Source organism: Rattus norvegicus, chromosome 19 (genome assembly GCF_021556685.1).
Source record: "Rattus norvegicus strain SHRSP/BbbUtx chromosome 19, alternate assembly SHRSP_T2T, whole genome shotgun sequence".
Lineage (NCBI taxonomy): Eukaryota > Metazoa > Chordata > Mammalia > Rodentia > Muridae > Rattus > Rattus norvegicus.
In genome coordinates this window covers 68,045,594-68,069,777 of record NC_141552.1, presented here as the reverse complement: position 1 = coordinate 68,069,777, position 24,184 = coordinate 68,045,594, and the positions used below count along the sequence as shown (strand labels likewise).

General features: G+C 50.5%; 1 protein-coding gene and 1 non-coding gene across 2 annotated transcripts in view; both read right to left on the bottom strand.

Annotated features, from left to right (window-relative positions):
• Trim67 (tripartite motif-containing 67) overlaps positions 1-21,257 on the bottom strand; it is a 36,235-nt gene extending 14,978 nt beyond the window's left edge. The window contains 1 exon segment of the mRNA NM_001135715.1: positions 19,796-21,257. Within this exon segment, the coding sequence (NP_001129187.1) occupies positions 19,796-20,806 (1,011 nt within the window). The 5' untranslated portion in view covers positions 20,807-21,257.
• Positions 21,258-23,652: 2,395 nt separating this feature from the next.
• Trnaa-agc43 (transfer RNA alanine (anticodon AGC) 43) lies at positions 23,653-23,733 on the bottom strand. Its single transcript has one exon. It is a non-coding gene; the product is annotated as a tRNA-Ala (tRNA).
• Between the last annotated feature and the right edge of the window lie 451 nt (positions 23,734-24,184).

The following is a 24,184-nucleotide window of genomic DNA, read 5'->3' as shown; positions in this document are numbered from 1 at the left end:
CCCTCACTGACAGACTGTCTTCCTGGGTGATGATAGGTGTGTCAGGTTGACACTTAAAACTAACCAGCAGGTGAGTGTTGACTACTCTCTGTTAGCTGATCCCGAAAGTACATTAAAGACTAGTGAGCTAATTGTTTGAAATTAACAGCCGGCCTCTGATGGCTGCTGCTCTCTGGACAAGAAGGTAAACAGGCCCTTGCCTGGCCAATCCCCTCTCTTCCCGCCACAGATCTGTCTCCTGTCAGTAGTACTGTAAATATTTCAGACCCCAGTCAGGCTCAGGTTCCTACCATCATCCCACACAGTCACTCTTTTCTGTCACCAAGGATAGGACAATCCCCCAAACCAGGCCCAGATCTTTGATCTAACTTGAGTCATATTTTTTTTCCAAAGTAAAAATGTTAAAGATGGAACAGACGAAACGTCGAACCAGAAAGACCAGGAACTCGGGGTTGGGGATTTAGCTCAGTGGTAGAGCGCTTGCCTAGGAAGCGCAAGGCCCTGGGTTCGGTCCCCAGCTCCGGAAAAAAAAGAACCAAAAAAAAAAAAAAAAAGACCAGGAACTCCTCCTTTTCACACCCCCCCCTTCCTGTGTCAGCTCTGGAGCCACCCTGTTTGCCAAGCCTGGGGAGTCAAATCTATCCCTTCCCTTCCTCTGTTCATTAACCTTTCACCCTTCATAGTAACTGCCCAACCTAGAAGGCTCGCCATCCCTGCTTCCCTCCGCCATTCCTGCCGCCCCCTCCCCCCACCGCTCCCGTGTGCCCCGCCCCACCCTCCCTCCCCGCTCCCGAGGGTGCCTGGGACTCACAGGCTGAGCTCCTATACAGAACTGTGATACATTAGTATCCACTGCAGGGATAAGTCAACAAATGGTTCAGGCCGGCCACCGTTCTTGGGTGGGGCCCTGCAGAGAGGATCAGCCTCCAAGAACTTCCTTAGAAATACAGTCCTCTGTTCCAGCCTGAAGACACCCGAAGGAAGCCCAAGATTCTGGCCCTAACACTTTTTTCAGCAGCTTCTGCCGCTGTCTCAGACTTAACAGCCCATGCAGCTGTGACCTCAAGAAACCTCTTATAAAGCAACATTGGAAGCAGATCCAGAGACACAGGGTAATGCGCGGAAAGTAGAAGGAAGCACCTGGTCACGAGAGCTCAAGCTCACGGTGTGGGCTGTGCCCTTGTCAGAGAATTCTGGAAGCTGCCTTCAAGACATAAACCAAGCTGGGCATGGTGGCCCATGCCTGTAATCCTAGTATGCATTAGGACGAGGCTGGGGGATCACAAGTTCAAGGCCAGCCTGGTTCATGTTGTGACACTCTGTCTCGGTAATAATGTTAAGTTCATCAAAACAAAACAAACAACATCTGACCAGGGTTCCGGGCAGAACAATTTTGGCAAACATCATAAACTGGCCATCAATGAGATGGGTGGCTCTTTAGTTATTTAACTGAGACTAGCTACATCTGGCCTGGAAACTGTCTGCCATGTCCTTCCTCACACTGTGTCTTCATGGGCAGCCCACCCCATGCCCAGTGGTCCCAAGGCTAGTTACCCACTGGGCCACCTCGAGGGGTTAGCAGTCGGGCAGCTGCAGGGAGGACTTTGAGGGAGACCAATTCTGAGGTTTGAGGATTTGGAAGGCCACCATAGGAAGCAAGACTCAAGAAAGAGCTGAAAACAGTTGTTTACACCTGTAAGCCTGCCACTAAGGAAGCTGAGACAGGAGAATATGTGTGAGTTCAACGCTAGCCTGGGTTACATGAGCTCCAGGCAGCCTGGGCTATAGAATAAGACACAGTCTCAACCAATCAGTCAACCAAATGAACAAACAAATCAAGACAGCCAGCTCTGCATCCCCCTGTCTGCTATGCCCATGTGTATCAAGGATCTGCTGCCTCCTGAAACAGCTTTTCTCCCTGTTCTGGGTTCTGGGTCTGGTTCTCCCTCCAGCCTGGTGGAGGGGGCTCAGATCGGCAGCTCTTACCTTCACTCCACTAACCTCCCGTGCTGACTTTTCTTGGGACTAAACTGTTTGGTCTTGAGAGATGGAGACCTTGCTTGTCTCGTCTAATAAATATTTGTGGAACAAATGGTTTATTTTTGCTTGGATGACAGGTCGGGGAGGTGTCTGGATTGCATGGAGACCCAGCAGCGAGGAGCTGAGTTCTGCAGCCGCTTTTGACCCAGCATTAGGACTAAGATGGCCCCAAGTTCCACTTTTGACAGTTTTACCAGGCATATATGCAGGGGTCCTCAGTGCAACCGTCTAATACAGTCCTCATGTGGTGATGACCCCGACCATAAAATTATCTTCATTGCTGCTTTGTAAGTGTAATTATGCTACTGCTGTGATTGTAATGTAAATATCAGAGATTCAGGATATCTGATATACTAGCCCTGTGAAAGTGCCATTCAACTCCAAAGGAGTTGAGACCCACTGAGAACTGCTGGGGTTGGGGACTTAGCTCAGTGGTAGAGCGCTTGCCTAGCAAGCGCAAGGCCCTGGGTTCGGTCCCCAGCTCTGAAAAAAAGGAAAAAAAAAAAGAGAGAGAGAGAGAGAGAGAGAGAGAGAGAGAGAGAGAGAGAACTGCTGTTAAAACTATCACCTCCAAAGGCCTTGGCCACATTTCACCAAAGTAAAAGAAACAGATTTTAAGCAAAATCTGACCACCTAGAAAAGCGCCCAGGGGCTGGAGAGATGGCTCAGTGGTTAAGAGCACTGACTGTTCTTTCTGAGGTCCTGAGTTCAAATCCCAGCAACCACATGGTGGCTCACAACCATCTGTAATGAGATTCGATGCCCTCTTCTGGTGTGACTGAAGACAGCTACAGTGTACTCATATACAATAAATAAATCTTAAAAAAAAGAAAAGAAAAGAAAAGAAAAGAAAAGAAAAGAAAAGCGGCCAGAATGTAGATGCATGCGGCCATGCTCTTCTTTGGGTTCCTCATGCTCGCATGGTGAGCTTCACCCACTCGGCCATCGCCTTAGTTACAATCCCACCCCCACCCCTTTTTCTCTCTCTCTCTCTCTCTTTTTTTTTTTTTTTTCATAGCTGGGGACTGAACCCAGGGCCTTGCACTTGCTAGGCAAGCGCTCTACCACCGAGCTAAATCCCCAACCCCCCCCCTTTTTTTTTTTCTTTTAGGATTTTGTCACAGGGACAAAAAGTTTGACATAGTCACACCCGGAGAATCCTGGAAAGACTGAGCTACAGAACTACCACGGAACTGCTGGACCAGATTCTTCTTGGATCCTTGTAGGGCGGGGGCGGGGCCTGGGCGGGACCGGGTGGTGTGCCTGCTGACACCTTGGTTTCAGCCTCCAGCCCCAGCAGTGTGGAGGATGGATCTGTTGTTTTTTTTTTTTTTTTTTTTTTTTTTTTTTTTTTTTTTTTTTTTTTTTTTTTTTTTGTTTTTTTTTTTTAAATGCTATTTTTTTTTTAAGATTTATTTATTTATTATATATAAGTACACTGTAGCTGTCTTCAGATACACCAGAAGAGGGCATCGGATCTCTTTACAGATGGTTGTGAGCCACCATGTGGTTGCTGGGAATTGAACTCATGACCTCTGGAAGAGCAGTCGGGTGCTCTTAACCGCTGAGCCATCTCTCCAGCCCTGGATCTGTTGTTTTAAGCCACCTGGTTTGCACTGACTTATCAGGGCAACTCCAGCCAATGAAAAGTACAGTCTTTTCTTCTACCACTAGTCCTTCATGAATATTCATGAGATGAAATCAAGGCGTACGTGCATTTTGTCCTCATAACACAAATGGATATCAAACTTTCCAGAAGAGAGGCCGGCCAGGTGCCAGCACCTTTGATGGCACCCTGCCAACTCTTTCTCTTTCTGATTAATACACACACACACACACACACACACACACACACACACACAACACGGGCCTTTCCTGTGGCTCACAGAAGCTAAGAAACTGACCTGAAGACACAGTTTCAAATGAACCAGATCTTTTGGGTTCGATACATTGTTTAGTGGCAGACCATAAGGTTGGAAAAGCTCTCTCTATGCCAGCAGTTTCCAACTTATGGGTCATGACCTTTTTGGGGGGGAGTCAAATGACCCTTTCACAGCGGTCACTTAAGACCACCAGAAAACATTACAACTCATAATACAGTAGCAAAATGAAGTAGCAACAAAATAATTTCATGGTTGGGTCACCGGAACATGAGAACTAAACTCATGAACTAGAGGGTCACAGCATTAGGAAGGCTGAGAACTGCTGGTCTAGATGTTCACTGAATGTGGCATGGCCCCCCAGTCAGCCGGGGAACAGGACAATTAGGGCAAGCCTACAAGCTTCTAATTCTCACAGGACAGTTATAATAGATGTCCTGTCTAAGCCCTACCATCAGAGGGTGCTGAGGCTAAATCGTTCTCTCCTGTACCACCTGGGCAGGGAAGCAGTCTGCAGCACACTCAGCCTCTATTTTTGTAGTGATAATCGTGACAATAGCAGTGACCACGGCTTTCCTGGCTTTCCCTCCTGTGACTTGAGGCAGACATTGTGTTAAGTCATTAAAATGCTTTGTCTCTGGGCTGGGGAGATGGCTCCGCACAAGCATGGGGCCCTGAGTTTGGGTCCCGGGCACCAATGGCGTGAAAAGCAGATTCCTGAAGCTCATGACCCAGACAGCCCCCATCAATACGCTGCAGGCTCAGTGATCTCAAAAATGCAAAGTGGAGAACCATTGAGGAAGATACAGGATGTGGACCTCTGGCCTCTCTCCTCATCCCCATAAAAGTGTGCTCCCGTGCACAAGAGCATGCAGGAAAAAGCACATTGTCTTTAACACAAATGGCAAGTGACTGCCTTCCAGGATCCCCATCTCTGTAACCTGCTTCCTCTGCCTGCCCTGGCCTCCTCCATCCATGGGGCATTCACACCCAGTGTATTCTCTCAGGCAAGAAGACAGAAAAGTCACATCATCATTTCCCAGATGGCGCCAGTCCTCTGGTGAGATCAACTGATTGCTTCTGACACAGAAAAAAAAAAAATCAGGGGCGGGCAGGCAGGCAGGAACGGGAAGGAGGGAGGGGAGGGGGACACGGAAAGGGACAGGAGATGTCAAGAAAGAAGGAGGACAAGGGAGAGAGGGAAGGAGACGGGGAAGGAGAGGGGGTAAGGCACGGGAGGGGGAGGGGAGGGAAGGGAAGGGGGAGAGAGGGCAGCCGGCAGTGAGTTCACATTGCACTGAAACAGGCACCTGGAAAGATGTTCAACTTGTCCTCTCACACTCTGTTGTGAGTCTCTCAGCTCCATGAGTCAATGAGCAGTTCTTAATGTCTCCTCTGAACTAATAATCTACGGTATTGACATTAGCATACATTCCAGGGTTACGTCTTATTCAATACTCAGTAAAGGTTCTTGTGGATTCCTGAGTGCCGGCTGCCCTGCTGGGTGCTGGGAGTACAAAAGTCACAGTAAGGCGGGATCCTTGCTCACAGGATTCTTGAATTACGCTGTTAGCTATGTGTGCGGCGTATAAAGATGACTGAGGAATGAAGAGATCACGCCAGGCTCTGTTGGCTGCGTGGAGTCATTGACAGGTGTGGATGATAAGAGTCTAATTAAGATGAAACTCTATTTTTAAAGCCGGTTCCGGTGTTAGAATAAATGCTCATTTGGAGACCTTGAGAGTATTCAAAGGTTGGGAAAGTGAAGTGAAAATGAACACAAGTCGCGCTTGCAGACCAGAGAATAGCTCAGGTCCTGCACGGTCAGCAACAAGAACGAGTCTGGAGGGGGAGTGTCAGGCGCAAACCCCATACTGGAATCTCAACCTTAACCATAGCTGGACCAATGCCAAGCAGAGCCAGGTGGGGCCCTCATCACCCCAAACCAAAACAGTGTCTCTAGGACCGGGCAGGTTATAGTTTTGTACCTAAAATCAAGATGAGCTCTCCATGATTAGCCTAGCTCAAGTCTTTGGTATCTCAAAACCAAATACCGACTTGGATCAGGTCTTGGAAACTGTAATAGAATTGCTTCTGCGACAAGAATGGCGAATGAGACTTTGTTGCAGTTCATCCCTGTGCTCAAATTACCTAAGCAAATAAATAAGTAACTAGCCTCTGGCTCTCTGCTTAGATGCCTCATCCTTCCCCATCCACCTCCCCCTGCTCCACTGGACCCTGACTTCCTCCCCCACTCCCTCTTCTGTTTTACCCCGAGGACTGGCTCCATGCGTGTCCAGTAGTATGTGGAATGCTGCTGTTCGTTCGTTCTTTCTTTCCTTCCTTCCTTCTTTCTTTCTTTCTTTCTTTCTTTCTTTCTTCTTCCTCTTCTTCCTGTTATTCTTAGTTTTTTGAGACAGTGTTTCTCTGTGTAGCTTGGCTGTCCTGGAACTCACTGTAGGCCAGGCTGACTTCGAACCCAGAGACCTACCTGCCTCTGCCTCCCCAGTGCTTGGATTAAAGGCATTCACCACCCTGCTTGGTTTTGCCACTCTTCTTGGTTTCTTGCTGTGACAAGAGCCTCTTGGCCACTTATACGACCAGAGCTAACAACTATTTAAAATCAACCTCTCTGTAGCCCATCTTTTTCTACTTTGTGGGTTCTTCTTTCTTCAACCCTTCTCCACCCTTTTCCCATCTTCTCAACCCCCTAACACTAGATAGTAGAGAAAAAAGGATAAAAAGGAAGGGGGTTCATTATCTTTAGACAACTTCCTGCTGTTTAGGGGCTGTGAGTGAGTTCCCCAGGGCATGTTTCTCTTCACCATTGGGGTATCTAATTTTTTCTTCCTCTTTTTTTTTTAAGATTTATTCATTTATTATATATAAGTACACTGTAGCTGTCTTCAGACACACCAGAAGAGGGCATCAGATCTCTTTACAGATGGTTGTGAGCCACCATGTGGTTGCTGGGAATTGAACTCAGGACCTCTGGAAGAGTAGTCGGGACTCTTAACCACTGAGCCATCTCTCAAGCCCTCCTCTTTCCTCTTTGCACACAACTACTTAACAAACCATGACCAAACGCAACCAACCAATAACCAACAGCCCACCACCCCACCTACCAGGGCTCTAGCACTTATGTACCCTCTGAAAAGCCCGCAGAATCCCAAGCAATACACAATCTCAGAAACTATCTGCCGCTGGCAAAATCACACCCTTGATAGAGCGCTAGGGAATTCGTGGTCAGCTGCTGTGGACAATCGGAAGGGCTCCACATCCCCCACTAAAGTGAAAACACCCTGTGTTTTTTAAAGCAACCAAAATTCCATAAGTAACACCACACCTCTCCATCAACTTCTTAGGTTCCCCTTCTCCACATTTCCTCACAGAGCCCCCTTTTCTTAAGTCCCCCTCCTCCATTTCCTCATGGAGTCCCCCTTTCTTAGGTCCCCCTCCTCCATTTCTTCATGGAGTCCCCTTTTCTTAAGTCCCCCTCTGCCATTTCCTCATGGAGTCCCCTTTTCTTAAGTCCCCCTCTGCTATTTCTTCATGGAGCCCCCTCTTTCTTAGGTCCCCTTCTGCCATTTCCTCATGGAGTCCCCTTTTCTTAAGTCCACCTCTGCTATTTCTTCATGGAACCCCCTCTTTCTTAGGTCCCCTTCTGCCATTTCCTCATGGAGCCCCCTTTTTTAGGTCCCCCCTCCTCCATTTCCTCATGGGGTCTCCTTTTCTTAAGTCCCCCTCCTCCATTTCCTCATAGAGCCTCCTTTTCTTAGGTCCCCCTCCTCCATTTCCTTATGGAGTTCCCTTTTTTAGGTTCCCCCCTCTGCCATTTCCTCATGGAGTCCCCTTTTCTTAAGTCCCCCTCTTCCATTTCCTCATGGAGCCCCCTTTTCTTAGGTCCCCCTCTGCCATTTCCTCACAGAGACCCCTTTTCTTGCTTCTTTCTCTCCCTACTTCAGCTCCAGTAGCTTGAAAAGTGATTGAGACATTCAAAAAGGGTCTTCAGCAAAGCTGAGCAAAATTATGAAAACGTGTGAGAATCCCACAAAGGACACTAGGCCACCTCTCCGGCCTGACTTCCTGCTTTTTGTTGTTCCCAAACAGAGATTAGAATGACCTTCTTAGTAATAAATATCACCGGGTTGGAGAGATGGCTCAGCAGTTAAGAGCACTTGCTGTTCTTTCAAAGGACCCCAGTTCTGTTACCAGCATCCTTGTCTGGTGACTCCCGACCACCTATAACTCCTGCTTCAGAGAACCTGCCACTCTCTTGTGATACTCACCTGCATGTACACACACACACACACACACACACACACACACACACACACACATACACACACACACATACACACACAGAGAGAGAGAGAGAGAGAGAGAGAGAGAGAGATTAAAATAATTTTTTTCCTTTTCTTTTTTTCGGAGCTGGGGACTGAACCTAGGGCCTTGCGCTCGCTAGGCAAGCGCTCTACCGCTGAGCTAAATCCCCAACCCCTAAAATAATTATTTTAAATAAACAAACATCACTACCGAGCTTAGGCCCCTCCGATGGCTTCCATGAGCCCATCACACTGTGTTTCAGTCCTTCACCTGCCAGACCCTCAACCTTACATCTTCAGCCTCCTGCCTGTTCATCTCTCCGCCCCTGCTACCTGTTCACACTCACTACAGACATCTTCCCGACATCTGGTTACATTCTTGCTTCCTGATTCCCTGCTGCTTCCTAGTGGGCAGAACTCCTTTTTCTTCTGTCTTCAAGCCCCAGGTCCTACCTGAAGTTCAGCATCCTTGGGATGATTTTTCCCCCACCTTCTTCAACAAAGAAGCCCACTGAGGTGTTTGTGAATTATTTTATTCACACTTTAGGACATATCATGTATCCAAAATTGCCCAGCAGTTTACCCACTCTATTATCTGCTTATTTTGCTTTTGCTGTGATAGATTTGTGTGTCTGTGTATGTCTGTGTGTATATATAGTATGTATATATGTGTGTATGTATGTGTCTGTGTGTGTGTGTGTGTCTGTGTATATGTGTATCTGTGTGAATCTGTGAGTGTCTGTGTGTCTGTGTGTATATGTGTGTCTATGTGTGTTTGTGTATGTGTGTGTGTCTATATATGTGTGAATCTGTGTGTTTATGTGTGTATATGTTTGTGTCCATCTGTGTGTGTATGTGTGTCTATGTATTTGTATGTGTGTGTCTGTGTGTGTGTCTGTGTGTGTGTGTGAATGTGTGGATGTATGTGTGAATGTGTATATTTGCGTCTGTGTGAATCTGTGTGTGTCTGTGTGAATCTGTGTGTCTGTGTGAATGTCTGTATATATATATATGTGAATGTGTGTGTGTATGTTTGTGTCTGTGTGAATCTGTGTGTGTCTGTGTGAATCTGTGTGTGTTTGTGTGAATGTGTGTATGTATGTGTGAATGTGTGTGTATGTTTGTGCCTGTGTGAATCTGTGTGTGTTTGTGTGAATGTGTGTATGTATGTGTGAATGTGTGTGTATGTTTGTGCCTGTGTGAATCTGTGTGTGTTTGTGTGAATGTGTGTATGTATGAATGTGTGTGTATGTTTGTGTCTGTGTGAATCTGTGTGTATGTTTGTGTGCATCTGTGTGTGTGTATGTGTGTCTATGTATTTGTATGAGTGTGTCTGTATATGTGTGTGTCTGTGTGTGTCTATGTATGCTTATGTATGTGTGTATATGTATGTGTGACTCTGTGTGTAAATCTGTGTTTTGTGTGTGTCTGTGTGAATCTGTGTGTGTGTGAATGTATGTTTGTGTCTGTGTGAATCTGTGTGTGTCTGTGTGAATCTGTGTGTGTCTGTATGAATCTGTGTGTGTCTGTGTGAATCTGTGTGTGTCTGTATGAATCTGTGTGTGTCTGTGTGAATCTGTGTGTGTCTGTGTGAATCTGTGTGTTTATGTGTGTGTATGTGTGTCTGTGTGAATGTGTGTATCTGTGTGTGTGTTTGTGTGCACATGGAGGTCAGAGGACAAACTGGACTATCATTCCTCAGGCACTTCCCCCTTTCCACTCCTTCATTTGAGATGGAATCTCCTTCTATTGGCCTTGACCGTTGCCTGGACCTGGCTGCCTAAGGGACCTGGCTATCTCAGACTCCCTCCCCCCACCACACCCCCCAACTGCTATCGTTACAAATATGGGCCGCCAGAGCAGCCTTTAATGCAGGTTCTGCAGACTAAATTCAGGTCCTTGCCCTTGCACCGCAATGGAGGTACTGACTGAGCTGCCTCCTGGGCTGTGTGCCCGGGAGATGACAACACTGGAGGGCACAGCTCTCATGGGCAGACTGCAGCACAGAGGCTCCCGAGAGGCATAAACTCAGAGAAGGACGTGGGGCGCAGAGTGACAGTCAGCTCTGCTTAAAACAGGAAGTGGCAGCAGCAGCAGCAGCAGCGGCTGATAGCTCAGTGCCTAAGCGATCACCCAGATGGCAAGGACCTGCTGAGTGACACCGGACTTCCTTCTCCCACTAGGAAACCCTCCTGGTTAATCACATTCCATTAATCTCCTGGTTTTGTTGACATTACCTAACCAACTCGGATCAAAGATTGCAGGATTGGGTTAAGTCCAAGTGGTTGCCTAGCACAGCCTTGACCTGATTCTTTATCTTTATCTTTTTCTTTTTTTCGGAGCTGGGGACCAAACCCAGGGCCTTGTGCTTGCTAGGCAAGTGCTCTACCGCTGAGCTAAATCCCCAACCCCCCCTTGACCTGATTTTTAAAGAGATTATTATTAATGTGTATTGTGTGTATCTGAGTGTGTTTATGTAGAAGTGAGTGTGGGTGCCCAAGGAGGCCAGAAGAAGTTGTCAGGTGCCCTGGAGTGACAGATTATGAGTCACTGAATGGAATGCTGAGAACCAAATTCTGGTCCTCTGCCAGAGGTGGGGGGGAAGCTCTCAATCTCTGAGCCCTGTCTCCTGTCCTTTGACCTATTTTTTTTTTCTTTTAATAGAGCTGCGTACCTCCTGGGCAGACTTTCCAACAACAGGTGAGCGATAAGTACCTCCTCTCTCCTGTTCTGCTGGATAAAGGTGAGAGCCTCCACGCCTGTCATCAGCTAACCCTTCACTTCTCTCTTCCGTTCAGGGTGATCAGGCACATCTATTTTCTTGTCACATACGTCTACACTGCTACCACTGTTGCTCACATATACATCTCTTTCTGTTGCATTTTTACTGTTATTCAAACTGTCCATTGAGGAGTGATAGAGAACTGCTTTGTTCTTGAAGTTTCTGTGGTTGTTGCATAGTACTAGGGGTTACACCCAGGGCCTCATACCTGCTAGGCAAACACTATCATTGATCTGCACTCTGGCTTTTTGCTTTTTTTCTAAAGACTTATTTATTTATTGTACGTATGTAGGTACACTGTTACTATCTTCAGACACCAGAAGAGGGCATCGGATCCCATTACAGATGGTCGTGAGCCACCATGTGGTTGCTGGGATTTGAACTCAGGACCTCTGGAAGAGCAGTCAGTGCTCTTAACCCCTGAGCCATCCCTCCAACCCTGTCTTTTTGCCTTTTTGAGACAGGGTTTCTCTGTGTAGCCCTGGCTGTCATGGAACTCACTCTGTAGACCAGGCTGGCCTCAAACTCTCAGATATCTGATCACCTCTGCCTTCCAGATGCTGGGATTAAGGGCGTGTGGCGCCATCACATGGCTTCCGGATGGGCCATTTTTAGACAAGCGTATTTTATGACTTGCTATTCAAGCTCTTGCAAAGCCCCTTCTCCTCAAGTCTCCTTGCCGGAAAGCTTGTGAGTTTGGAAAGAGCTGACTAGAAAATACAGCTAAAGAAAGGAAGCTCAGTTGGTAGAGTGTTTTGCCTAGCGCACACAAAAATCTGGGCTCAAGCCTCAGCACCCTACAGAGTAGGTGTGGCAGCCCAAACCAGCAGTCAGAGTGAACCGAGGATCAGGAGTTCAAGGCCATCCTCAGCTATATACTGAGTTTGAGGTCAGCCTGGGACACACTGCTGTCAGTCTACAGTCCGTGTGGTAATGTCCGTGTGCAGGGAGAGTCTCCAAGTGGGGCAGAGTTGGTCTTCTCCACTTTTGGAATTTCCTGACTTTCTGATTGAGGGAGGCTGTGACCTTTGAAACTTCTCCCATCGTTTGGAAGCTTTCTCAAGGTGGACGGGCATTTCCCTCTGTTGCTTTCTAAGACAGTTGAGGTTACAGGTGGAAGGAAGTTCAAGCACCAACAGCAAACTGATTCTTGTTCAATCCCTGAAGGGCAGCAGAAGTCATCAGGCTGGTAGTGCTTCCCCTGTGCCTTTCCACATCCCTGCTGCAGCATTCTACCCTCTTCAGACCAGGAGGCCCTGAACTCCCTGCTGTCTCTCAGCACCCAGAGCCAGCTGAACACCGGTCAAAACTCCCAGAAGCCCAGGGGCCGAGGAGCCCATTTCTAAAGGACCTAAGGACATCTCATATGACCTACAGGGACAGTCACACATCAGACACTTTAGAGCCCCATTAGGGATTCTGAAACATAGATCCTGACAGGGCCGGGCTTCAGTGGAGCCTTCCATGTCCCTCAAGTTCCTAGCACAGACAACCGTTCAGGGCTGGTGGCTGCATTACCAATAGAGAAGTCAAAAAGTGTTCTTCTGAAAAGGCTACATGCTGACTAGTTCCAGTTTCATAGGCCATCTGTCATCTACTGTCCCCACTCAATCTTTCCAAAGCCGATGATCATAGGTCAAGGTCAACAAGTGTAGCTGTTCCAACAAAGCCTGCTCCACACCCCGTAAAGCCTGGGTGGTCCCCAGAACCATTTTCATATCCCATAATGCCTGGGTGGTCCTCAGAGCCATTTTCATATCCCATAATGCCTGAGCGGTCCCTAGAGCCATTTTCATATCCCATAATGCCTGGGTGGTCCCCAGAGCCATTTTCATATCCCATAATGCCTGGGTGGTCCCCAGAACCATTTTCATATCCCATAATGCATGGGTGGTCCCCAGAACCATTGCTCCATACCCCATAATGCCTGGGTGGCCCCAGAGTTACTGCTCCACACCCCATAATGCCTGGGTAGTCCCCAGAACCATTGCTCCATACCCCATAATGCCTGGGGTGGTCCCCAGAGCCATTTTCACACCCCATAATGCCTGGGTGGCCCCAGAGCCATTTTCATATCCCATAATGCCTGGGGTGGTCCCCAGAGTTACTGCTTCATACTCTATAATGCCTGGGTGGTCCCCAGAGTTACTGCTTCATACCCCATAATGCCTGGGTGGTCCCCAGAGTTGTTTTTTCATAGGTTCTCTCTTGTTTCTGCCACTGTGCCACACACTCCAGACTGGCTGGTCTGAGGGTCTCAAGTGATTCTCCTGCTTCGGTCTCCTCTTGCCCATAGGAGTGCTGGGATCACACACAGCATGTGGCCTTATGCTTATAACCTTAACCTACGAGTCGATCGACAGCAGGCAAAGAGGTAAGCAAGAGAATGTTCATGGGCACAGTGGCATCCATCTGTAATCTCAGCACTCAAGAGGTGGAGGCAGGAGGATTGCCAGGAGTTTGAAAACTCAGTCTGGGCTTGCAGTTTGTTTCTCGTCCTGGTAGTGCCAGCTGTCTCCTCCCTTGTATGTAAAACTCATTACCACATTGATGAGACCAGATGCCGAGGACCCCATGCCCTCGGAAGAGCCCCCGGTCCAGAGAGGATAAAGCCTGGTGTTTCCTGAGTTTTGTAGATCACACTGTCCCTTGCTCTGTGGGGGCCAGGTCAGCGGGCATCAGTGAGGTGTTCTCTGTTGCAATTCTGTCCTGCGGCTATCTAAGAACTCTAGACCAGACCTCACCAGCATTTCACAACCTGACAGACCTCGGCTCAGAAATCAACATCTACCTTTTTCCTCCTCCTTTGAGCCTCGTCTCGAATACCGGGATGACCTTGAACTTCTGATCTTCTCTCTCCCCTTCCCACACGCTGAGATTACAGGCCTGCGTTAACATGACCAGCTGTGTGGTGCTCAGGATGAAACCCAGGGGCTCGTAGGTGGTAAGCAGGAACTCTACCGACTGAAGTATAGATCCAGTTTGCTCTATCTCTGTCTGTCTCTCCCTCTCTCACACACACACAAACACACACATGCACACCACCAGGCTCTCTCTATGTAGCCCGGCTGGCCCTGCACCTGTCACATTCAATGTTTTCAAGCAGGGTTGACCACCCGCATCCTACAGCATGATACTCTCCTTGAAGTAGGAATTTCAGATGCAGCTAGGAAGCACTGAGGCCCTTAACAACCTTTCCCTCGGGGTTGGGGATTTAGCTCAGTGGTAGAGCGCTTGCCTAGCAAGCACAAGGCCCTGGGTTCGGTCCCCAGCTCTGAAAAAAAAAGAAAAAAAAAAAAAAAAAGAAAGAAACAACCTTTCCCTCTTGGTGAAGTGGTGCAGGGTAAAGCTCCACTCCAACAGGCTGAAGGGCAACAGCTTTCTGTTGGACGCCTTCACTTCCGAAGTAGGTTGAAAGGGTTAATCCACTTCCAGGAGAACCATACAAAAATGTGTTTCCACACAACCTACAGGTTCCCAAGCTGTTTTTAAAAGGTGATAATCAGCAGACCTCGGTGTCACCTAAAGTCTCCTTACTTGGGATGCACTAATCAGATGAGAAGCTTCCGTGGTGCCACAGAAAAATTAGCACAGCTGCGTGGAAGGCGTCTCTGGCCTCGGAAACTCAGGCCAGCAAGCTTCTGGCAGCCCACCCAGGCTGGGATGTGGATTCTGTGATGTTTAGACAAGACCAGGAAAGAGCGGAGACTCTGAGGCTTACTGGGAAACTTACACCAGCGCAAGAGTCTGAAGTGGAATTTATTTATTTTATGTACACTGTCACTCTCTTCAGACACACCAGAAGAGGGCATCGGATTCCATTACAGATGGTTATGAGACACCATGTGGTTGCTGGGAATTGAACTCAAGACCTCCGGAAGAGCAGTCAGTGCTCTTAACCTCTGAGCCATGTCTCCAGCCCTGGGCTTATCTTTCAAAAGCAGCCCTCTCAGGTTTACCTGGTGGTCTCAGATCAGAGCTAGATACTGTGTTCGGCTGTGATCCCCCTCCAGCCCCAAGTAAGATTAGCATTTGGAAGTGTGTGTGTTTCCATACAGACGTGTACACATGTATATACGGATGTGTATGAAAGTGTGTGTGGAGGCCAGAGGTCAACATTAGGTGTCTTCCTTGGCTATGCTCCACATAGTCTGGGATTAACTTGTTTGACTAGACTAACGGCCATCCAGCCCTGGGACCCTCCCATCTCTACCTTCCAAGTACAGAGATCATAGGGGCTGAGGATCTGCACTCAAGTCCTCAAGCCTTCACAGACCCATGTCTCCAGCCCGTTGTTTTGTTTTCGACTGTTCCTGTGTTTGTGTATACAGGTACTGAGAAGGGGGGTATATATGCATATGTGTGTGCATGCAGGTGGAGGAGTGGGTATATTTGTACACGTGTGTGCATGTACTTGGAGGCCAGAGGACATACCTCAGGTTTCATTCTCAGAAGCCTTCCTCCCTGTTTTATAATACAAGTTTCTTCACCGACCTGGAGCTTTCCAAGTAGGCTAGGCTGGCTGGTCAGGAGTGCCATCTTATCTCCACCTTCCCACCCCCCAGTGCTGGATCACGGGTGCAGAGCACCATGCCTATTTTTTTATGTTTGGTGCTGGGGGATCAAACCCAGGTCCTCATAGTCTCAAGGCAAGCACTTTGACCACTGAACCGTCTTTCCCTGAGTCGTCTTCCAGCCATTCTTGCTCCACCAGTGGGGTCTTCACACTGTAGTTTCCCTGGAAGCTGGAAAGGAGAGCCTGCTAGCTCTGTCTCTGTGTCTGTATCTCTCTCTGTCTCTGTTTCTGTCTCTCTCTGTCTCTGTCTCTTTCTCTCTCTGTCTCTGTCTCTCTGTCTCTATCTCTCTGTCTCTCTGTCTCTGTCTCTCTGTCTCTATCTCTCTGTCTCTCTCTGTCTCTGTCTCTCTGTCTCTGTCTCTCTGTCTCTCTGTCTCTCTCTGTCTCTGTCTCTCTGTCTCTGTCTCTCTGTCTCTCTGTCTCTGCCTCTGTCTCTCTGTCTCTCTCTCTGTCTCTGTTTCTGTCTCTGTCTCTCTCTGTCTCTCTCTGTCTCTCTCTGTCTCTCTCTGTCTCTCTCTCTCTCTCTCACATTGTGTCTCCTGGATTTAGGAGGATGCCTTAGCTTCCAGAAGCTGGAGCACTAGGTGCATGACTCAAACCCAAGATCCTCACAGTCACATTCCCACAGGTAACACTGCCGTGACACTGCCTATGACAGCGCTGCCCATGGTGCAGGGCAGATACCCATGTGTTTCTCCGGTGTTCTCATTACCAAGCAGAGTAATTGAAGTTGACAAGAGAAACATTTATTAAACTGCTGTTGCCACCAAGCCGGGGATGACCACTGATTTTTTTTTTTTCCTGCATGACCTCAGACCCTGAAACCTTAGCCCAGTATCAAACTTATTTTTCCATGCAAGACATTTTCTCTCTCTCGTGAATTCGAATACACAATTCAGCTCTCTAGTCTGCAATCTTTAACACTATAAATGTTTGAGTAACAGGACCCCAAATTAGTCTTGGCCCTCTAGTCTATGAAACCTAATAGCTCATGAAATCTGAATGGGAAATTTTAAACCTAAACTTCTTTTTAAAAAAATTGGTGTATGTGTGTCTCACACTCGTGTGCATGGGTGCATGTGGATATGTGTGTGAGTGTTAGTGACCAAGAGAGTCAGAAGAGGGCTCTGGATTCCCAGGAGCTGAAGACTGATGTGAGCTCTGGGAACCAAACTCTGATCCTTTGCAAGAACAACGTGTTCCTAACCACTGAACCACCTTCGGGTTCTCAGCAAGAGCAGCAGGTGTTCTTAACTGCTGAGCCACCTCTTCATGCCTGATTGTTTTTAATTTACAAAGTGATGTCTACTCACTTAAGAGATGAAACAAGAAGTCAGCCACACTGCCATGCCATATGCCACAGAATGTGGTGTGCGGGACCATAATCTGGGGCAAATATTCTCAGTCATTAAAGTATAAACAATACCCCAAAGAGATAAGGAGACGACTCAGTGGGTAAAGCACCTGCTACCCAAGCAAAAACCCCCAAGACCTATATAGGCTGAGCACAGGGTCACTACATGTCTGTAGTGTCTAGGCAGGCAGAGACAGGAGGATTCCAGGGACTCACTGACCAGCCATCTTGGCCCATCTGTGAACTCCAGATTCAGTAAAAGACCTTGTCTTGGAATGTAAGGTGGTGTTCTATGGAGGAGAGCACTGGACACCAACTTTTGCCCTCTACGAGTGCATGCACAGATGTGCACCCATACCCATGTGTGGATACATGTACGACACACTCCCATACATTCAGTAAAATAAATGAAACAAAAAAAAAAAAAAACAAAAAACAAAAAGAAGCACGTGAAGGCCAGCATGCTGGGAAATGTCTCGGTGAGTAAAGGCACTCTCTGCCGAGCTTGATGACCCAACCAAGCTCCATCCAAGGAACCCAGATGGCGGGAGAAAACCAACTCCTAACAGTTGTTCTCATACCAGCCCACTCGCACCGTGGCACGTGTAAGTGTGCACACATGCAGAGAACAACAGCTGCAAGTTTTAAAAGCATACCAATTAAACGGAAACAAATCCAGAGAAAAATATTCACAGTCACCACCTGCTACTTTCTCCAAGTCAACGAGGCCGAAAGCACGGGGTGCGCTGCCCGGTAGCCGTCCACAAATCCATGGGTCAAGCATCAATACCATAAAACAGCAAATAACATTTAATGGCTTGACTGCCACACTGGGGGCTGTGCACAGAGGATCATACTTACCCCATCGACAAGAATCCAAGCTGGGTGTTACCTACACCCGGTTCACAGTTAAGACAGCTTAAGCGAGCATGCACACACAGCTAGTAACTTGCAGGGCTGAGCTGGGGAAGCAAGGCTGTGGGACCCTAGAGCAGGGCTTCTCTGCAGGGGGTACTGCAGGGTCTCAATTGTACTGCAGGGTCACTAGTGTTGCCCGCCAAATCTCCAGACCTTTCAGAGTGCCAGGGGGAGCTGGGGTGAAAGTACACATTACCCCTACTGAGAACCCCTGCTCTGAGGCATTCAATGAGATTTCCTCCCCAACGTAGTTTTCTAATGGGTTCTCTATTTACTTTCCCCCCTATAGTTTTCATTTAAAAGTATCGCTGTATCCTACGGCTTACATCTGTAACCCCAGCCCTTAAGAGGCTGAGAAGGAAGGTGGTTGTGGGTTCGATGCCAGCCCGCACCACGCAGTAAGTAGGAGAGGATCTTAAAAAAACAAAACCAGAAACCAAAAAACCCAACCTCCTCTAAATATCGAATTCTCATAGTGGCGTATGTTTATTGTAGCAGATGTAAGAACATACAGTAATCCTGTCTTCCACACAGATAAGCCACATCTCTATCTGGCTACTCTGGGCTGTTTGCGGTTTGTACGAGTTACCTCAGCAAGCTGCCTTATTTTCCCGTGGCTCTACTCTGTGTGACTATAGGCAACAATTCTTGGCGGACAGTCTGGGCACCTCTTACACCTTCCAGGGCGGGTTTCTGAAGGAGGGGAGTGTGAAATGCACCGTGAACGTGTGACTGTAACCTGTTCTGTGTCTAAGGAGGCACTTAGGCCGGTCACACAAAGACACTGGATAGAATGTCAGGCGAGGAGCTGCCCTGACCTTGCCTTGAGGGCCGGCGAAGGGCCCAGGCGGACTGTCACGGCTTTAGGAAAAGAAGAGAGCAAAGTACCAGGTCTAAGTTTCGAAGAGTAGTACTGATCCTAGCCAGTCCCCAGCGGGGAGGCTGTAGGCTAATGCGCTTGGTCTTTTAGTAAAAACGTGGTCTTCTGCTCCTCCACAGCTACAGTGGCAGAGCCTCAGGCAAGAGAAGGACTCTGGGGGAAACCACACTCCTTTCCTGGAAGGACACCTTCCCCCTCACTTCAACTCTCTTCCACAGCCCAAGAGACACTGCCTCTTCTCTACAAGTCTTAGAGGAATTCTGGGCATAGAGCTAGCTGGAAACTAAGTGAAGGAAGAGACATTTCTTCTCTGGAAGCTGAGAAGGAAAAAGCTTTTCTGTTCCGTGAGGTGAAGCTGATGAAGGCTGTGGAGGAAGAAGTACAAGGCTCCAGGGACCTTGAGCTGGGGTGCTGCCTCTCTGCCTAGGCCACAGATTCAAGGAGGAACCTTCAGAAGGGTTCCTATGGCCAGCTGCTAACAGTCTCACTTTAAAACCCATCTCTCCCTTACAAGGGGGGAAGGAAGCTCTGACAGTGTACCTTAGAATCTGGGCGAGAGCCCTGCTTCTGTGCTTTGGCAACCTTTTGCCTCAGAAAGGAAACTCAACAAGTCCTTTTCATAACCCACCAAGCCAATACTCAGTGCAGGGTACATGGTCGACTGAGCATTGGTCAGACAGCGACTGCTGGGATCCTTGGGCGAATGCACGCATGTATGAACATATAGGTCCAGAAACGTACTGATGATATGCATAGATGCATGAAGGGTTGGATGGAAGCATGGGTGGATATGTAGTCCAATGTATGGATAGATGGATGCATGAATAGATGGATGGAGAGATGACCACGTGGGTGGATGGTATGTATGTATGTATGTACGCATGCATGCATGCATGGACGGATGGACGGATGGACGGACGGACGGATGGAGTGATTACTGTTTTGCCTTCAGGCCCACCTTCCAGCAATTCCCCAAGAAAGGGTCTGGAGAATCTCTGAACTTCCACCCTGGCTGGCATCCCCACACAGCCAACGCTTACCTTGTGCTGTTTCCACGTTGCCCCCAGCGGCTTCACCTCGTGCTTGCCATGCCTGCCTTCCTCTAGGCACATGTAGCACACCGGGCTCCGACAGCTCACGCAGTACATGCTGTAGTTCTCCATCTCGTGCTCCGGGCACGTGGGGAACTTTCGAGGCACGGGGGCCCCGGCACCCCCTGGGCTCCTGCATCCTCCTGCGCTGGAGGCGGTGGAAGTACCGACTGAAGCAGAGGTAGCCTCTGGGGGTGCGGGCGGCGGCGGCGGCTGAACTAGCCGATGCTTAGCGAAGGGGCCCCGGGACGGGTGGCACTTGAGCTGGCAGGTGGCGCAATAGAGCACGTCGCATTGCTCGCAGAGAGTGGCTGCCGGCTCCGGTGGGGTGCGGTCGCACAGCTGGCAGATGGCCACCGCCGGGGCTGCAGATGCCCCCGCAGCAACCCCACGGCCCTGCTGGTACCGCTGCACAATGCCCTCCAGTAGCCGGTTGCGCTGGAAGCCTCGCAGGCCGCGGTGATCCAGGGAGGCGCTGCGGTGGCACTGCGGGCAGGTGATGGAGCTGGAGGACGAGCAGAGCGAGGAGCAGGCGGCGCCTCGGGCCGCGGCGGCAGATGAACCCGGAGGCGCAGGCACCATGGGCAGCACGCGGACTCCATTGGGGGACTTGAGGCTGGGGGTGTAGGAGCCATAGCCGCTGTCAGTCTCGCTATACAAGCTCAGCTTGTCCGCGTGGTCTCCGCCACCGGCCGCCCCGCCGCCCAGGCCTCCGGCTGTACTAGCTCCGGCGCCTCCGCAGGTCGCGCCGGCCGCTGCATCCTGATCCGGAGGGGGCGCGGCGGCGGCGGCGGCGGCACCCCGCGAAAGAAGGAGCGGCGGGGGCAGGTGCTGCTCGCCGTCCGGGGTCTGAACCGCGATGGTGCGGGCGCACGGCAAGCAGACATTGTGAGAACAGGGCAGGATGATGGGCTCCCGGAACAGGGATCCGCACACTGGGCACTTCAGCTCCTCCTCCATCGCCGCGCCCGCGGCCAGAGCCGCTCGGGACCAGCCAAGGATGGTCAAAGCTCCGAAGACAAGCGCAGCTGGGCAGGCGATGTCAGCGCTCTTGAGTCAGGAGGCGGGGGTATTACACGGGCATGCTGTCTTCACCCGAGGGTGGCACGCCCCCTCTCTGTCCTCAGGCCACCGCCCTAAGACGCTTGGCCGCCAGAGAAAGGAGGGGTCCTCACCTCCTGAGGGCGAGGCTCCCTCACCAGAGGCGGCCGTATGAAGGTGGCCAGCAGCCCTCGCAGTGGCCTCCGAGGTTGTCCAGGTGGTGAATAGGCAGCAGCAGCGCCGTCAGGGGTACCTCGTGCCTCCACTCTACGAAGGACCAGTGACTCGCTGCTGTGAGCCAGCAAGGCTACTGAGCCGGGCTCCGCAGCGCCGCTGCCCCGAGTCTTCCTTCTGCGAGCGCCCCGCCCCTAACCAGCTCTTGGCCAGTGCGGGAGCAGCGGGGCCAGGGCTGGTTCAGCACCACCAGACGGCGGACAGCGCCCGCGAGCGGATGGGCAGGGAATCCGCGCCCGCACCCCAGGCGCATCCCCCGCCAGGCTGTTGTGCCACCACGGCCACCTCGGCATCCCCCGGCCCGGAGACCGTCGCCGTCCTGCTGCTCGGGCCGCTGCTTTCGGAGCTGCCTCCTCACAGGCCCGTATTGAGCAGCGTCCCGGGCTCGCCTCGCCGGCTCCGGTTCCTGCGGTTCCCCTGACCTTGGCCGCGCCACGCTGCAGCGGCGGGGGTGGGGGGGTGGTGAACACCCGCTGGCTCGGGAATCCCCTCCCGGTCCCGCCGCCTCCCGCGCCCGCCCGCCGCGCCGCGCCGCGCCGCGCGCCCAGGAGTTGTAATTTCCAGAGCGAGAGTAACGGGGCGGGGGGCGGGGAGCCAGGCGTCAGCTCAGCGAATGAGGGCTCGCCTCTCGCGGCTGGCAGTCAGGGGCGGGTCGGAGGGCTTCGTGGGGAGGATCATTGTGGAGAGCTGCTCCGATTCGGATGGAGTCTGCACGGTGAATTAGCCCGGCGCCCCGCCCCGCTTGCCAGAGCATCCCTGGCCAGCTCCTGCCCTGCCCACTCCCGCCACCATGAAAGCGTAAACAGCGGTCCCTAAAAGGCCAGTCGCTTGGAAAAGGCCCCCCAGCACAGCGCGACAGTCGCTACCTAAATCTATTTCCCCCGCAAAAAGCTTTCAAGGCACAAAATGTCGGACAGCCTCGCGCCAAAGGGCGAGGTTTCATTTACGCATCGTTCCACAAGCCTTTTTTGTCTCCTCGGTTCTACCCGGGCTAGTCGTGGACGATGAGGCCCAGAGCGGCGAGGACTTGGCGAGGACACCGTGAAGGTTGCCAAATACAACCTCCCCGGGCTGCTCGGGGCTGGGGAGAGGCAGGAGGCCGCGAGCAGGTGTTCGCTTTATGAATGGGAGCTTCCTGCAACGTCGCCGCCCGCGCGCCTGGCTGCCGGGCTCTTCCCGCCGTCTGCCCGGCTGTTCCGCACCGGGGTAGTGCGGGCTGCCCAGAGAAGGGAAGGGTGTGCTGAGCATGGAGCTAAGGTCGGGCCGGGGACGGGAAGAGCGCGCTGGGGAGGGAAGAGCGCGTGGAGCGAAATGCGCGCCACGCGGCCCTCTCTTCCTCTGCGATCCACGCCGATTCGGAACAGACAAGGAAATTGTCGATTTAAAAAGGATGTGTCAGCCAGCATGCTGGCTCGTGCTTGTAATTCTAGCACTTGGGAGGCCGATGTAGAAGGATTGTTATGAGTTAGAGGCCAGCTTGGGCTACATAGTAATTTCCAAGCTAGTCTGGGTGTTTCATAGCAAGACTCAGCCGGACGAAAACAAAAACAGCAATCGTGGCGCAGACTCCTGTTGAAGGAATGCAGGGCCCCAGCCGCTGCCAGCATTTGGAAAGTCAGCAGGAGAGAATGAAGCCAGAGATTAATGAGGCACCTGCCTTGGTCTGGCTCGTTCCCTAAGGGATACAACCTCTGGTGGGAGGGAGTTCGCCAGGAAAGTCACGGCAAAGCGCCCCAGTGAAGCCCATATCTTTACATGACTCCCCGGGGTCCTGCAGCTTGCTTCCACCGGCCTAGTCCAGAAACTACTATGACAACACCGTAACAACACACATGTGATCTGGCCAAATTGTTACGGTAAGTGATGTGGACTACTTTCTAAGCATCTCAGGTCAACTGAATAGCTTACGGAAGCCTGGCTCCACGTTTAACTGCTGCTAAACCGCAGCCATCAAATGAGCCCCACCACCGTTGTTCTTCAGGAAGCAGTGCTGTGTCCAGGGCGGAGATGAAGGCAGCGCTTCGGTTACCTGGTCCTGCCCACAATACATTGAAAAAGAAAATCTTCAGAAAGTCACTATTGAACCCGAGGTCTAGGCGAGCCATAGCTTGGGTTACTGAAAGCTCTTCAAGAAGTTGGAAGGTGGGCTGGAGAGATGGCTCAGCGGTTAAGAGCACTGACTGCTCTTCCAGAGGTCCTGAGTTCAATTCCCAGCATCCACATGGTGGCTCATAACCATCTGAAATGGGATCTCTTCTGGTGTGTCTGAGGACAGCTACAGTGTAGTGATAGAGTTAATTAAAAAAGAAGAAGCAGGTGGTGCAGGTCTTTAAGCATCAGGAGTCAAAGGTCAGAGGCATCAGAGGCAGTTGGAGACCAGCCTGGTCTGTAGAAAAGTCCTAGGAGAGCCAGGGCTCAACAGAGAAACCCTGTCTGAAGTAAGTAAATAAATAAATCCTTTCTGCTGGACCCAGCTCAGCCCCGCCCCTGGGACCAGCTGGATGTTAGACCTCTCTCTTTTTTTTTTTTTCCTTCGGAGCTGGGGATCGAACCCAGGGCCTTGTGCTTGCTAGGCAAGCGCTCTACCACTGAGCTAAATCCCCAGCCCCGAAGTTAGACCTCTTAAAAGGTTCATGATTCTCATTTTCAGACAAAGACAGCCTGCTTAGGCTTGGTCAGGGTGGCCCTTCTAGCCAAGTATGTGTCTCTCTGCACAAGCAAGACATGCCGTGACACTACTCCTAGCTTGGCATACAGAAAGCAGCATACAGGTAAAAGTCTCAGGATTTGGAAAGCTGCAATGAGAAGACAGTCTGGGCCACAGAGTGAGACCCTGGCTCCACAAACAAACAAACAAACAAACAAAACACAATGACAAGCCGTAAAGAAGCAAGCAAACCTTCTTTCTTGCTTTCCATCAAAGCATCTCGCCTGTCCTCAGTTCCCACCACTCAGTTCTGTAGCTGAAGTTGGCTCAGCTGTGTGAAAGTCTGGGACCTAAGCTATGTCTAGTGGAGGACAGGCTTCCTGTGAGGCACTATTCCAGGCAGCTCTGGTGCTTCT